The sequence below is a fragment of the Leiobunum rupestre genome, chromosome 9 (genome assembly GCF_980474605.1).
Source record: "Leiobunum rupestre chromosome 9, qqLeiRupe1.1.hap1, whole genome shotgun sequence".
Lineage (NCBI taxonomy): Eukaryota > Metazoa > Arthropoda > Arachnida > Opiliones > Sclerosomatidae > Leiobunum > Leiobunum rupestre.
Genome location: NC_143392.1, coordinates 32332591 through 32348152, shown reverse-complemented (window position 1 = coordinate 32348152; position 15562 = coordinate 32332591). Strand labels below are relative to the sequence as shown.

The 15562-nt window shown below is 39.0% G+C and overlaps 1 protein-coding gene across 5 annotated transcripts in view; it reads right to left on the bottom strand.

Annotated features, from left to right (window-relative positions):
* Positions 1-1568: 1568 nt before the first annotated feature.
* Positions 1569-15562, bottom strand: part of for (cGMP-dependent protein kinase for) — a 48110-nt gene continuing 34116 nt past the window's right edge. For all 5 annotated transcript variants that reach the window (XM_090159432.1, XM_090159434.1, XM_090159433.1 and 2 more), the window contains 16 exons: positions 14469-14582; positions 14241-14346; positions 12790-12853; positions 10862-10939; positions 10695-10789; positions 10548-10619; positions 9561-9638; positions 8478-8565; positions 8279-8415; positions 5498-5587; positions 5261-5402; positions 4461-4624; positions 4276-4398; positions 4154-4216; positions 2899-2965; positions 1569-2831 (listed from right to left, as the gene is read on the bottom strand). In XM_090159432.1, coding sequence (XP_090015558.1) covers positions 2733-2831; positions 2899-2965; positions 4154-4216; positions 4276-4398; positions 4461-4624; positions 5261-5402; positions 5498-5587; positions 8279-8415; positions 8478-8565; positions 9561-9638; positions 10548-10619; positions 10695-10789; positions 10862-10939; positions 12790-12853; positions 14241-14346; positions 14469-14582 — 1580 coding nt within the window. In that variant the 3' untranslated portion in view covers positions 1569-2732. The remainder of the gene's footprint in view (positions 2832-2898; positions 2966-4153; positions 4217-4275; positions 4399-4460; positions 4625-5260; positions 5403-5497; positions 5588-8278; positions 8416-8477; positions 8566-9560; positions 9639-10547; positions 10620-10694; positions 10790-10861; positions 10940-12789; positions 12854-14240; positions 14347-14468; positions 14583-15562) is intronic.

Below are 15562 nucleotides of genomic sequence, written 5' to 3'. Positions count from 1 at the left end.
ACGCTAAATCATTGTGCAAATTAGACCCCGACGCTGCCGGCGCTAAATCATTGTGTAAATTAGACCCCGACGCTGCCGGCGCTAAATCATTGTGTAAATTAGACCCCGACGCTAAATCATTGTGTAAATTAGACCCCGACGCTGCCGGCGCTAAATCATTGTGTAAATTAGACCCCGACACTGCCGGCGCTAAATCATTGTGTAAATTAGACCCCGACGCTGCCGGCGCTAAATCATTGTGCAAATTAGACCCCGACGCTAAATCATTGTGTAAATTAGACCCCGACGCTGCCGGCGCTAAATCATTGTGTAAATTAGACCCCGATGCTGCCGGCGCTAAATCATTGTGTAAATTAGACCCCGACGCTGCCGGCGCTAAATCATTGTGTAAATTAGACCCCGACGCTGCCGGCGCTAAATCATTGTGCAAATTAGACCACGACGCTGCCGGCGCTAAATCATTGTGTAAATTAGACCCCGACGCTGCCGGCGCTAAATCATTGTGTAAATTAGACCCCGACGCTAAATCATTGTGTAAATTAGACCCCGACGCTGCCGGCGCTAAATCATTGTGCAAATTAGACCCCGACGCTGCCGGCGCTAAATCATTGTGTAAATTAGACCCCGACGCTGCCGGCGCTAAATCATTGTGTAAATTAGACCCCGACGCTAAATCATTGTGTAAATTAGACCCCGACGCTGCCGGCGCTAAATCATTGTGCAAATTAGACCCCGACGCTGCCGGCGCTAAATCATTGTGTAAATTAGACCCCGACGCTGCCGGCGCTAAATCATTGTGTAAATTAGACCCCGACGCTGCCGGCGCTAAATCATTGTGTAAATTAGACCCCGACGCTGCCGGCGCTAAATCATTGTGCAAATTAGACCCCGACGCTGCCGGCGCTAAATCATTGTGTAAATTAGACCCCGACGCTGCCGGCGCTAAATCATTGTGTAAATTAGACCCCGACGCTGCCGGTGCTAAATCATTGTGCAAATTAGATCATGACGCTGTCGGCGTTAAATCATTGTGCAAATTAAACCCCGACGCTGAATCCTTGTGCAAATTAAACCCCGACGCTGAATCCTTGTGCAAATTAGACCCCGACGCCGATCGTTTCTTTGCGCCTTCGCCGCTGATGTTTTCTCGGCGCGCCGCCGCCGGTTTATAATATTTTTTAACAGGGCCACCATATTTTCTGTTGATATCAGTCTCTTTGCAGCTTTAACCGAAATTCAGTTCTTTCTTTATCACGTCTGTTGGTATTTAGTGTGTACTCTTAACGTCTTAAACTCCTAGTAAAGGGATTTGTAAAACGTCCAACAATGAAAACGTAATTCCATATACACGCCACCGCCGCCGTTAAATTTTGGTTCAACGCCGCCACGGACAACAAATTCGGCGCACCGATGGAAAATCACTAGATCGCTGCTGCCGGTCAACAATTTCGCGGCATCGGGGTCTAGTGCAAATCTTTTCCATTTTTGTATAGACTGTCGCGCCATCTACATTCTCTTAGTTGAACTAAAATCTGCAACGTATAAAATTTTATAATTTTATTTCGGTATTTTCTACAAACTTTGTTATCCCACCTAATTTTAATTTTATCACATTTTATGAACTACTTAGGCTTACTAATCTAACAATAAAGTATTGGTTATCAGTACAAATACTTAAATTTGGGGAACTCACTTTAAAAGATTTGATATATTTGATAAAATTTTAATTATAAAAAACGAATAATCCAACAAATTCAAAACTTAATGTAAGAGCTTTCATACAAAGACTCTATAAGCGCTGATACAAACGCATTCTGTTTTAAGTACTTAAAAGTATTATAGCGAAATTGCTATGACGTTATAATGTAGGTCAAATTACGTGACAAGACGCGAAGTAATGGTATTTTTCTAATAGTTATGATATTTCGCTCAAAATTAAATAAAGACACAATTCATTATGAGATTTAACATTAGACAGGTAGCCTTACAAATTATACGTACTAAAACTTAACTACCTTAAATTTATACACGATCTAATTGACAACTTAGACAATGAACTTTCACTTTCTTGGTAGATCAAACTTTAACAAAGAGCAAAATCAAACTTATGAATATGTTATTGCTTCAAAATATTGAGCTAGAATCTAGGCCAAGGCCTAACCTAACAATGGAATCTACAAATTTCTTACCAGTTAACAAATAGATGCGCAAACGCGGTTATCATTATTATCCAGCTATCCTTTAAAATGTTAGAATAATAATTCACTTTTTACACAATAAAAAACGCGACAACTTGAGTAAACGTTTTTTTCAAACTTCGTTTCACAAAAACTCACGTCGACCGCTTTCGGTTACGCTAGAGAATGACGCAAAAATTATCGAATAGCGCGTTCACAAGGTGGTACGTCACACCTGCGTTTTTCAATTTTCGTAGGTACCGTGGCGCCCTCTAGACGTCTCTATTGGAGTTACAAACATACGAACTCGGTTTTTAACCAAAACAAATTGTTTATGGCCATTTTGAGCACTGATATTATTGATTTGTCCAGTGAAAAGGACGGTTAATTGATCCAATTACGGCAAAATTCGACGTCCTATCGTTTATTTTCCCCCAAAATGATTAAGGGTGCTTTCACTTTGACGGTTTTAAATTTGGGATAAATACAATAATATGGATTTTTGGCACCTATTTGTCAAAGTTTTTTCTTATGAATTTTTATATATATAATTGGCTAAAAATCACCGTCCCAGCCTGAATTATCTTCCGCCGGTGAACTGTCTGGATCTGGTGGGTAGTGGTCAAAGTATCGCGTATCCGTTGGGTGTCGCACCTGAGAATAAAGCCCCGCCATTTTTAATTTCGAATTTCAATCGGGTAGGCTTACCAAATCTAAATACCTGAGGAATGATTGGAGGAATAAGGGTTTTATTGCGCAACCCTTCCCAGTTAAATCCATCAAACCATCTATTACGCAAACAAAATGATTTGTTAAAAACGACATACAATTATGAATATATTTATTTCAACCATGAATATCGTGGTATATAGGGCTATGCGATTAGCGGTTTTAGACAATCGATTATCAATTTTTTTTCATCGAGTATTCGAGTCGAGTAATCGAGTACTTGATTAAGGGGAAACTTTCTCTTATTCGAGTCGAGTAACTAAAAAAACACCTCGAGTAATATTTTTAACGAGTCGGGTTATCGAGTATTTGATACTGGTTTTATTCAAGTAATTAGGAAATTAAATTTAAAAGGAGTGTAAAGTATCTTTCAATGCGGAAAAATATTCCTTTAATTTAAATGAACCACAGTTTCCACAACTTTGTAGGTATCGTTTATTGCCCACCAAAAGTGGTAAAAACCCCTCTTTGAAATTCGAAGCAACCAGGATAGAAAATACAAATACTCGACGAGTTTAGAGAGCAGCTTATTCGAGTAATCGGGTACCCGAATATGCAATTTTTTGGTACTCGGTAATCGACGAGTATTCTCCAATTACTTAATCGAAGTGGAGTTCGAGTATCATTATTTTTTCTACCATCTGGGGCTTGGATGGGCGGTGCCTTTTTGAGTTTTACAAGCAATTAAACCAATCAGGAGGCAGGAATTTATCGTTGACGCGATCCACAAAACGTTTCCAGGCTCCGCGTTATAACCGACGACGAGCGAATTATTTATTTCTTTCAAAGAAATTACGTTCCCGTTAGATGGCGCCACTAAGTACTAGGTGGTTTAAGCTATTTGAACCAATGAGAAAGCAGGTGAAATGTTATTGCCTTTTCCCCTTCTTTTCTATTGGGCACTGAAAAAACGTGACCTTTCACCCGCTTTCCCATAGGTGGAAATAGCTCAAGTCCCCTGGTACCTTAAGGCGCCATCTAATCGATGGCTGCTCTTAAAAATTTCGCAAATTACTTGTAATTCTTAGAAAAATATCTCTACCAATTAGTAGTATTAGGAATTTGCTCATAATATTTTTACCCATTTTCGTTCAATCGAAAAGTTGCGTATTAAAATTTACGAAATAAATTTTGCACTAAGCCTTGGCAATGAAACTAGGCAAGTTGCCCATCTCGCGGTCATAATAACGAAGCAAATGCAGTTCCCATATTCATGGTTGAGATAAAAAAAATCGTTGAAAATTTACTTGTGCTTTTGAATGTCCTGAATTCCACCCTTTTGGTAACCGATTCTTTCGGCTGGATTGTCCCTAATTTAAACGCCAATACGGTTATTTCCTTATAATAATTAAGATATGGTCTATCTTACCGGCATAACCTCTTAGTGAGGGCGGCTGCATTTCTCGAAATGCATCGTGGGAAATCAATGGCGTCAATGCCTTTCAAGATTATATTGTAGGTGCGCATCGGGTCCGAGCTCGTAAACGGCGGCCTGTAGACAAACGGAGCCAAGGTCAATTAGAGGTCAAACGAGCACAAACTATTACCACTTACGTTCCCGTTAGTAATTCAAACATAAGAACCCCTAAGGACCAATAATCCGCAGAAATGTCGTGTCCTCTGCTTAGAATGACTTCCGGCGCGACGTATTCCGGGGTCCCACAAAAGGTCCATGTCTTATGGCCACACTGCAGACGTTTGGCGAATCCAAAGTCCACCTTTTATAGTACACGAAAAAATTTAAAGTTTTAAAAACGTAAATAGTTTTAAAGCAAGTGGTGGCTCCTGTCTACGGGGGTATATAAATTACTAGTGCTTGCTTGTCTAGTTGCATTCGCTCGCACTAGATGTCGTTAGCGTACAAATCAAAACAAGTTGAGTAAGCATCAAAATCTAGCCTAAAAGGTGTGGCAAATTGGGAACTGCTCGCGTTGATTGGATTTTCGGAATCACGTGATTATTAACTTATTAAACACGTGGTTTCGGGAAGCCAATAGATCGCGGACAACTCGCCTCTGCTTTAAGTTTCCGGAAGGTGCTGCCACATAGAAGCGCTTTTAGAAGCATTTCTGTAAACCCTTTTTTACTTATTTTGATAGAGCAGCCACTTGCTTTAATTTACTTCTCTTCAATGCCGTTTTAAGACACAGGCGAGCGAGGCAACTGCCTTGGGGCGCGCACCACAAACTTTAAAGAAAAAATGGTTTTCAAAACTACTAGATCCAGGATTGAGCGTGCATTTTACAATTTCAACGAGTAAAGTCTGCGACTCTGGTAGGGAGGGCCCACCGTGGCCCACACCACAAGTCAGCTTTGGGCCTAAAATTTGGTTAAAACGGCCCTGCTTCTCTTACCAATTTGACGTATCCTTTACTATCAAGAAGTAAGTTTTCGGGTTTTAAGTCTCTGTAGATGATGTTTCTGGAGTGTAAATAGTCGAAAGCTTCGACGACGCAGGCGGTGTAGAACCTAGTGGTGTTATCGTCGAAATTTCCCCTTTGGACAGACATTAATGTAAATTTTGTAAAACATCGCGTGGGTTCTTCGACGGCGCGTAATGATATACGATTCGGGAATTTCCGGTTACTTACCTATCTCTTAAAATGGTCCACAGCTCCCCGCCCAAACACGCTTCCATCAACATGTACAAGTATTTACTGTCTTTAAAGGTACGGAATAGTCTGAAATAAGACGGGCAGATCGTGAGAAACCAGATTTTGCTCTAATTGAAATCAAAGCTAGCTGGCGGCCCGGTGCAAGGCGGGAATATCAACTATTCGCCGTGATTTAGTTGTTCAACTTAATTCACAGTCGAAAAACATCGTGTTTTCTATTTATCCTCGGGCGAAGGAGTTACGCGTCTATCTAACACCCATCTATTTCATCCCTTCGTGAAGTTCGTGTTCGCGTAAGTTAATAAATACATTTCTTATAAGTGTGCGTCAGTTTTTGCCGATATAATTTTTTTAGGACCAAATTGGAGTGGCTAGCACTTTCGCGTCGCAGCAAGAGGAGCCGGGTTCGATCCCAACTTGTGGAATTGGGGGAAAACTCGGAACAACTCCTTCCGCGTTGAGTTTGCAAGTTCTCTCTCCACTGGTTTAAGGGTTTTTCCCCGAGTTCTTCGGTTTCCCCTTCCATAAAAACTTGTTAAGGTTAAAGGTAATAGAGAGTGTAGGGAGCTGTTGGCTCGCGTGGCATGCAGGGTTTGCCACCACCCTCCTACGCATTGTAACCGGGCCAACTGAATTAATGGCTTTAAAAGTCGCTTGATGACTTGGGCCAAGGGTATTAGCCTAGCTGATTATTATTATCATCATCGAGCAACTTTTAAATGTCATTAAATCAGGTGGAAATCTCTTCATGCCAACAGCTCCCTTCACTAACTATTACCGTTAACCTAAAATATTTTTTTATGAAAAGAGGAAACGGAAGAACTCTGTGGAAACCCTTTTAACCATGAGGATGGAACTTGCAAACTCAACACGGAAGGAGTGGTTCCGAGTTTTTAACAATGCCAAAAGCTAGTATCAAACCCGGCTCCTCTTGCTGTAAGGCGAAAGTGCTAACCACTCGGTCACCCCTTTTTTCGGGTATATGACGTCAGTTCCACCAAGGTTCGTACAAAATTTCCGGACATTTTCTAGGTTTTCCCTGACCAATTTGCCAAATTTTCCCTGACCATTTTTGTAGAATAAATGAATGGTTTGTGGTAAAATCTTGCAAAACATTTATTTTGTATTAAAAATTTATTTGCCTGATTTTTTTGGGGTCATTTAAAAACTTCCTTACGTTTTTGGCCCATTTTCAAATTCCTTGACTTTTCCCTGACCTTTTGGAATCATTTTCAAATTCCCTGACCTTTTGGAATAATTTTCAAATTCCCCGTTCTTTTGGAATCATTTTAAAATTCCCCGTTCTTTTAGAATCATTTTCAAATCGGTGTACAGAGCCGTACCTTTGACTGCACTAATGAGATTACGCGTAATCTTTGAAGTCCCTGCCTTTGGCAGTGCTAATCTAAGCGTAATCCGGTGTACAGACTTTCTAAGAGTGGTTAGCCCCTCGACATATGTAGTGTCCTCCTAGAAATAATTACTTCGACTGACGCAAACTACGGAATATAATTATAGACTTAAGTTTTTAACTGTAGCTTGAAACTGAATAACAAGAATTCCTAAATGACAAATTCAATTTGAATTATGAGGGTGGTATTACGTAATCACGTTCTCGGACTAAAAGTGTACTCTTTTTACCCTAGAACGTTTTATTCACCTCTTCCCGGAGCCGGACTTAGAGATCCTGGGCCCATAGGCAGATAAGGAGTCTGGGCCCCCTTTTCACGCGCTGCATTTACTCTTATCCCTGGAACTAGGCTGTGCCTGGATTTCCCTGATTCAGCGTAGAAGTCTGAGCTCTACGGTTATATTACTAAATAAAACCTCTTCACAATCGTCGACTAAATATGCGATAATTATGCAACATTTCGATTTAAGGCTGCGTCCGTAAACTGCCAGGCAGATATTTTGCCAATTTTAAAACAAAATCTTCTACCAAGGAATTTCTCCAATATAAATTACGATTGATATTATAGATTTATGCCTTCGAATACAGTAATTACGGTCACTGGAGGGCCCCTTTAAAGGATGGGCCCCTAGGTTGGCCTAGGCGGAAGTACGGCACTGCCTCTTCCGGGGATGAGAATCACTCCGCCCCACAAACTAATCGCTTGTTCCGGAGTATTAGGGCTACTCTTGTTACTCCTTCTGGAAAGGATGTGTAAAGGAGTACATCGGATTTGGTCGTCTGCAAGCCAGAAGGTATCTGCTAAAAAGGCCACGGGCAGCCATTTTGGGAAAACGTTTTTACTCCGACCCAAACTATTCGTCACCACAGAATAAGAGTAAAATGACGTCATAGTCTTACTCCGCTTACGCTACTCCGAAATCCCGGAACAAGCGAAAACAAACCACCTTCTGTGGAACTTTAACAGAAAAGGGATAATAAAGCTAAACCCGAAACAAATGTGAAGAAATTTAAAAACTTACAAATAGCTCGTACCGATAGGTCTTCGAGCAAACCAAAAGACGCGAAACTCGGATAAAATAGATCTTCGAGTGCAAAACTAAATTAGGCTTATATTCTCTATTCGGTGTTATAGTCGCGAGCCAGATTTCCCGCACGGTACTGACGAGTCCCAAATAGGACGAAACCGGTCTATCGTTGGAATTTCTGGCTAATTTTTTTTATTTTATTTTTTTTTAATTTAGTTTTTCACTCGAAGATCTATTTGATCCGAGTTTTGCGTCTTTTGGTTTGTTCGAAGACTTATCGGTCAAAGCTATTTGTTGGGTTCGTATCCAAGGACTTACTTAACGACAAAATGAGAATTGGTTTCTTCCATGATCACTTTTTCGGACATAATGTGTTGTTGCTGCCTCAGTTCCACAATTTGGGCTTTCTTCATAACCTTCAGGGCAAACGCGCGATTGTCACCGGCAATTTGAACCTGGAGGCGAAATCGCTTTAGCACTTAAGGAAAAGGTGGCAGGCTCGGCTCGGAATGCTTACCAATTCGACTCTTCCAAAACCACCGACGCCGAGGGTCGTTATCACCCTTAAATCGCTTAATTTCAGATGAGCAAACTCTTCGTTCAGCCTATTAATTAGGAAATGGGAATGATTTAATCAACCGAAACAATACCACGATTCCTTAGGGACCGAAATATCGTTATTACGTTTAGATCGTTAAATTCGGATAATGGGTTTAATATCGATCTCACCTCATTCACATTCCTCGTTAGCAAATAATTTAATTGATTTTAAATATTAATAGTAGAGAAAGCGTAAAAACCGACACGCGATTTAAACGGTTGAGGGTCGTGGTAGCGTGTCAAAGGCTATACAACAACCAGTGGCGTACCAACCGGGGGCAGAGGGGCAAAATGAACCGGGCACCAAGGTCTGTGGACGCCAAAGAACGAGTAAATTTTTAATATTAATGTATTTTTACTCAAAGGGGAACGGCCAAGCTTTTCCAAATATCGCCTTATTTGCGTATCAAAAGATCAACAAGACGTTCAATATACTTACACGTACCTTATTTTGTCTTGAAAAAATAGTTTTGGGCCTAACAAGTCGAAACGCAAAATAACGCCAAGTATTTGTGTTTGAATTTTCGCCGCCATCTTAAGGTGTATCGCCAGCGTTAGCAGCACCATAGGGAGCGATTTGCGAACAATCCTAACTTTTAAAATCGCACAATTTAGGCTTAGGACTCGTATAACTGGAACGCCCCGCGCGTGCGAAACAAATTTTTCGCGTCTTCAGCAGCGCGCGCTTTTACGTTGTTTTTCTGACTCACCGATTTCTCACTAGCTGTCGCGGCGGACGCGCGCTTTTCGATTTCCCGAAATGTCTTTATTTTATTAAAAATTAACCACTCAATATTTTTTTATGCGGTTTTCGCCATAAATTTTAGTTTTTAATGGGCTATAGGGCCATCTAACTGGTTAAAGCTTGACCGTTCCCCCTTAAAAAGGAGGCGCCATTGAAGAATTTCAGCCGGGCGCCAACCACCCTCGGTACGCTACTGAAAGCAGCCTTTAAAACGCCAAAAACCTGGTCGCGAATGTATCAAAAATGCAAACTAACTTCTTCCTAACGGCGACCTCCTCGTCATAGCGTTTAGTCCTGATCTCGTCGATGTTACTGATGAGTTGATTGAAGGCGCTGAAAGGAAAAATTGACAGGGCTGTGATTATCGTCCCACAACGTTAAGCGAATGACCAGAGTCGATTGAAAGGGGCGCACGACAACGAAGCTGGTCGTTCGTGCTTGATGTCTAATAGCGTTTTCCATTTGATTGCTCAAGATACGCTCTGAATCTGTCTCTGACGTCATAGATCTCGCCCCAATCGACTAGAGTAAAACCGCAAATGGAACATTCCATGAACATATTCCCGCTCTTTGTTGTTTTTCGTCTGCTTGTAATTTGAATTTTCGCGTCTTGGTCTGCCATTTTGCCAAAATATCTAAAAGGAACACGCGAAAATTTGTTCCGATCTCGATCTCAATCCGTTGATCTGTCGAAATCGGCAGATCGGTTTTGGGCGATCTCGGAGCACCCGAGAGCGTGAAATGGAACACGCGAAACTTGATCGGAGCAGATCCGAGCACGCTAATGGAACATAAAGTGTTGATCAGAGCGATCTAGAGTGCTCGAGAGCAGTCAAATGGAAAACGCTATAATAATATTTGTTTTTTTTTCGCCTGTTCTGAGTTTTTTAAGCAGGTTAAAAAGTGTAGCCATATGACGTCATTTTACTTCAATTGTGTCTTGACGAAAAAAACGAGTTGGAGTAAAAAGGGAGTAGTTATAGGTTAAAGGTTATTTATAAAAAGCTTGCCCGTCATGTTTTCGTGAAACGAAATTTAAGCAGACCACAAAGCTAGATTACTCATTCTACACATCCTTTCGAGGAGTAAAAAGTGTAACCTTCGAGCTCTGGAACAAGCGAACAAAATTCGGGACAGGGTCAATCTTACCCCGAGACATGGCGGATAAAATGTTTTAGGGTAAAAAGTTTACACTTTTTGTCCTCGGACAAGCGAAAAAAAAACCACCTAATGGGAACGTACTCTCTGTCGATGACGAGACAAGTGACTCCTTCCGGCTCGTCGGCGATGATGTTAGCTGTCCTGGTGTCTTCACTATTTAAAAGAGGAGGAAATCCGAAACAATAAGAAAACCACTCTTCATTCTTACGAACAAAAGAGTCTCTCCACCTTTGAAGGGCTTTCTCTCCGAAGAAATCGCCTTTCTGCAAAGTACGGATAAACTTCTCTTCGTCACTTTCGGGTAATCTCATCGTTACTTTCACCTACCACGGTGACAAAAGATGTCCATTTGAAGGGACAGTTGGCTAAAACATCGATTTATAGGGTTAACTTACCTTTCCTTTACTGATTATGAAGAATGTATCTCCCCTGGCACCTTGCCGAATGATATAGTCCCCTTCGTTGTACGTTGTCTGCAACGAGTCATCGAGGAAACGATTCAGTACGATAATAATATAATACAAATAATATAAGATTATAATTATGTTCCGGTAAATATCTGGTCCATATAAATATTTGCTGAGAGCCTTTTCTAAAGTGACCACGCATTTTGGTGGACTTCAGACTATGTCCCTAGTCCTAATACGTACCAGGGGCGTAGGAACGTTTCTAGAAGTTGGAGGGGGGCAAGATAAACGAAAAGGGGTCTGGAGAATGGTTTTTAATTTTTAATGGAGTGTAGCTTCTCCGAATGCACGTGTACTGTTTACTACTATGTAAATTGTTGGGAAAAGACTGAAATTTAAACACAGTTGAGGTTCTATAAACTGTATATGCTTTTAAAATGAAAATTTTAGCCTTTTGAAGATTTCAACTGACCAAAGGTTGGAGGGGGCAATAACATTAGTTGCCCCTCCTTGCAAAATTCTAGGGAGGGGCATTGCCCCCCCTGTCCCTCCCGGTTCCTACGCCCCTGATACGTACTCTTTGTCTAGTCACAATGAACGCGTGTGTGATAATTTGTTTTAAGTTGCATATTTTGGTCGATAGAGATGTGGATTAACTAATTATTTATTTATTTATTAGTTCAAAGTCGGGCGTAAAGTATATTAAATATGAAATTTCCCAAAAGGAGACGTTGCACTACCCATTCAATTTGCCATGGCAACCGAAAATATTTTTGACCACTTAAAACAAAAAAATCTCCATTTAAAAAAGCATGGGATTTTTTTTAATTTGAAAATCATTAAATGATTAATTTGGACCTCATTTAGGTAAATTTCATAAAGTTTGGGTAAATTTGAACATTTTTGGGCTAAAATTGTAACAAATTTTGGGTAAAATAAGTACAAAAATCTTATTTTTGTTTTATGTGGTCAAAAATATTTTCGTTTGCCATGGCAAATCGAATGGGTAGTAAAACGTCTCCTTTTGGGAAATTTCATATCTCATATAGGTCTACATTACGCCCGACTTTGAACAAAATCGGCAATAAACACCTCGGGTACTCTCCTTGTGAGTGGTTCATTCCCACGGTTGTCGGCGAGATTAGAGAAGCCAAAATGTGCTCGCATATTTAAAGAACGGGAGGGGGCGTACGTGGATAAATTTGGCAGCTAGAGAGTAATTAGTTAACCCTTATTTCGCCCGTCCATTTCGGTTGCTATAGCAAAACGAATGGGTAGTGCAACGTCTCCTTTTGGGAAATTTCATATCTCATATAGGTCTACATTACGGCTGAATTTGAACAAAATTGGCAATAAATACCTCGGGTACCAGTGTGAGAAATAAGGCACTATCACAGGCCAATCGCCAGTTTAAAAATTAGCTGGGCCAGTTTAAAAATTAAATGCTTGGGGTGCTAGTGGCCCTGGTGACCACTTCATTAATTCAAAGTTTTTTCCCTTCAAGATTTTAGTTCATTAAGTAAATACTATAAATACTATATCCCTAAAATTGTTTGGTCTTGGCTTCTATGCTGTGTGCTTGGCCCTGTGTCAATTGTGTGTATGGGTGTGGGTGACTGGGTGTCGTGAATCTGTCTACTTTACACACAGTACATAGGCTTGTTCGGGTCGGGTCTATAGCACATATGGTCAAGAATGGATAATTTGACCATCCTGATTTTGAAGGTTAAAAATGGTAAGCGGCCAGTGGCCAGTTTTTTAATTAAGCTACCTAGGCTCAACTGGCCACAGGTCCAGTTTAAAAAAAAATCCTTATTTCTCACTCTCCTTGTAAGTGACACACTTACGGAACATAATTATATATTTAGTGTTAATAGCATCTGGAAATACAATCCAAAATAATGAAGTAACTGTACCTCTTCGAGCACGTCCGATATTTTAATCAACGTTTCCTCGTTGAGTTTCTTGAAGGAAGGCACGCTGCGGATATTCAAACGAAACAATTTGAAACCCTCGAACACGGGGAACAGCGAGGGGCATGTCACTTCCATTTTGGGTGCGTCTTAATCATAGTAAAATGATTAAATCAGGGTAATCGTGATTAAATCAGGGTAATCAAGATTAAAAAATCTAATCAAGATTAGAAAATCTAATCACGATTTAAACAAGATTTAATCAATCTAATCACGATTTAAACAAGATTTAATCAATCTAATCACGATTTAAACAAGATTTAATCATTCTAATCATGATCTAATCTTTTTAATCAGGATTTAATCATTCTAATCATGATCTAATCTTTTTAATCAGGATTTAATCATTCTAATCATGATCTAATCTTTTTAATCAGGATTTAATCATTTAAACAGATTTAATCATTCTAATCATGATCTAATCTTTTTAATCAGGATTTAATCATTTAAACAGATTTAATCATTCTAATCATGATCTAATCTTTTTAATCAGGATTTAATCATTTAAACAGATTTAATCATTCTAATCATGATCTAATCTTTTTAATCAGGATTTAATCATTTAAACAGATTTAATCATTCTAATCATGATCTAATCTTTTTAATCAGGATTTAATCATTTAAACAGATTTAATCATTTAAATTAGATTTAATCATTTTAATTAGATTTAATCATTTAAATTAGATTTAATCATTTTAATTAGATTTAGTCATTTTAATCACGATTTAATCAATATAATCGGTCGAATCGCGAATTTATCATTAAAATCAAAACTAAAGTAGGATTTAATCATACTAATCACGATATAATTTTTTAATCAGGATTTAATCATTTTAATCAGGATTTAATCATTTTAAACAGATTTAATCATTTTAAACAGATTTAATCATTTTAAACAGATTTAATCATTTTAAACAGATTTAATCATTTTAAACAGATTTAATCATTTTAAACAGATTTAATCATTTTAAACAGATTTAATCATTTTAAACAGATTTAATCATTTTAAACAGATTTAATCATTTTAAACAGATTTAATCATTTTAAACAGATCTAATCATTTTAAACAGATTTAATCATTTTAAACAGATTTAATCATTTTAAACAGATTTAATCATTTTAAACAGATTTAATCATTTTAAACAGATTTAATCATTTTAAACAGATTTAATCATTTAATCATGATTAAATCAGATTTAAACATTCTAATCATGATTAAACGTGCTTTAATCAACTTAATCATGATTAAACGTGCTTTAATCAACTTAATCGTGATTAAATTGAATTTAATCAAAATAATCACGATTAAATCGGATTTAATCGTTTTAGGGGTGCGTCGTTAATCAAGGAAGTGATCTGCCCCTCGGGGAACAGAGGCTGCGATGTTAATTACCTTTTAAGGAAGTCCGTGTACTCGGCTTGGCGGACGAGTCCCGTCCTCATCATGATGGTTTGGAAGCATTGTCTCTCAATGGCCCACAATTTGCAATCGGAGGCGGCTGCAATCGGAAAAGAACGGGGATGAGACAAACGGAACGGGTTAATAATCCCGACTGACAGCGTTTGAGACAATCGAAACCAATTGAAGACAGTAAAGGAAAGAAGCTTGTTCTACACGTACCTTTGACGGTGGCTGTACGGGTGCAATTGTACAGGATCGCCAACTCGCCGAAGACTTTACCAGGGCCCAAATTGCACAGGAATTTGCCCTCTTTGGAAACTTCCACCTTGCCCTCTGTAATTACACACCGTTATTCCATTAATTTTCGCATTTCTAAAAACGCTATTTGCATGATCACGCGAACAATGAATCACTATCAAAGGAGCAGTTTAGATATTTCTTGTATCAGAGATTGATTTCGCATTGTAACCCGGCCAGCTGTTTAAAGGCATTATAAGTCGCTAGATGACTTACAAGGAGACATCCCGAGGTGTAACCCTTCGATTTTGTTCAAACTCGGGGGATTGGTAGACCTTCATGTATCATGAAAAATACTAAAGGGAATTTATTCAATGGGCAACCGTTTTGCCATGGCAACGAAAAATGTTTTTGACAACAACAAATTGAAATTTTCCCATTGAAAATAACATGGGATTCTGACCGATTCCTAGGGCCCCCCCTGTGAAAAATTTTAACAAATTTCAAAAATTCGAAAATGCCAAAAATAGAAAAAATAGACAAAAATTGACAAAAAAAACATCAAAACTGATCAACTTTTGATCAATTTGAGGTCAAAATCCCATGTTATTTTCAATGGGAAAATTTAATATTTTGCGTTGTCAAAAACATTTTTCATTGCCATGGCAAAACGGTTGCCCATTGAATAAATTCCCTTTAGGATTTTTCTTGATACACGAAGGTCTACCAATCCCCCGAGTTTGAACAAAATTGGTGGGTTACACTTCGGGATGTCTCCTTGTTAGTCCTAAGGTGGTGACTCGCGTATTAGCCTAGCTGATTATTATTATGTCTATTATGACTTTTGGTTTTATTTTACTACTAAAGTGAAAGCATTTTTGCTACTAGATCCGCTTTTGACATTAACTCAAAAAAATTGGTCAAAATGTTAACCGAAGCAATTGGTACAAATAGGTATGGATTCCTGCCTCAGATATTTGTTATGGAAAACCAACGTTTGCAGCTTGGGCCGCTCTTGCCTTTGGCTTTAGAAATGTTTGGCGCCACTGTACAGAGTCATTTGAAAAAGTGAAGGG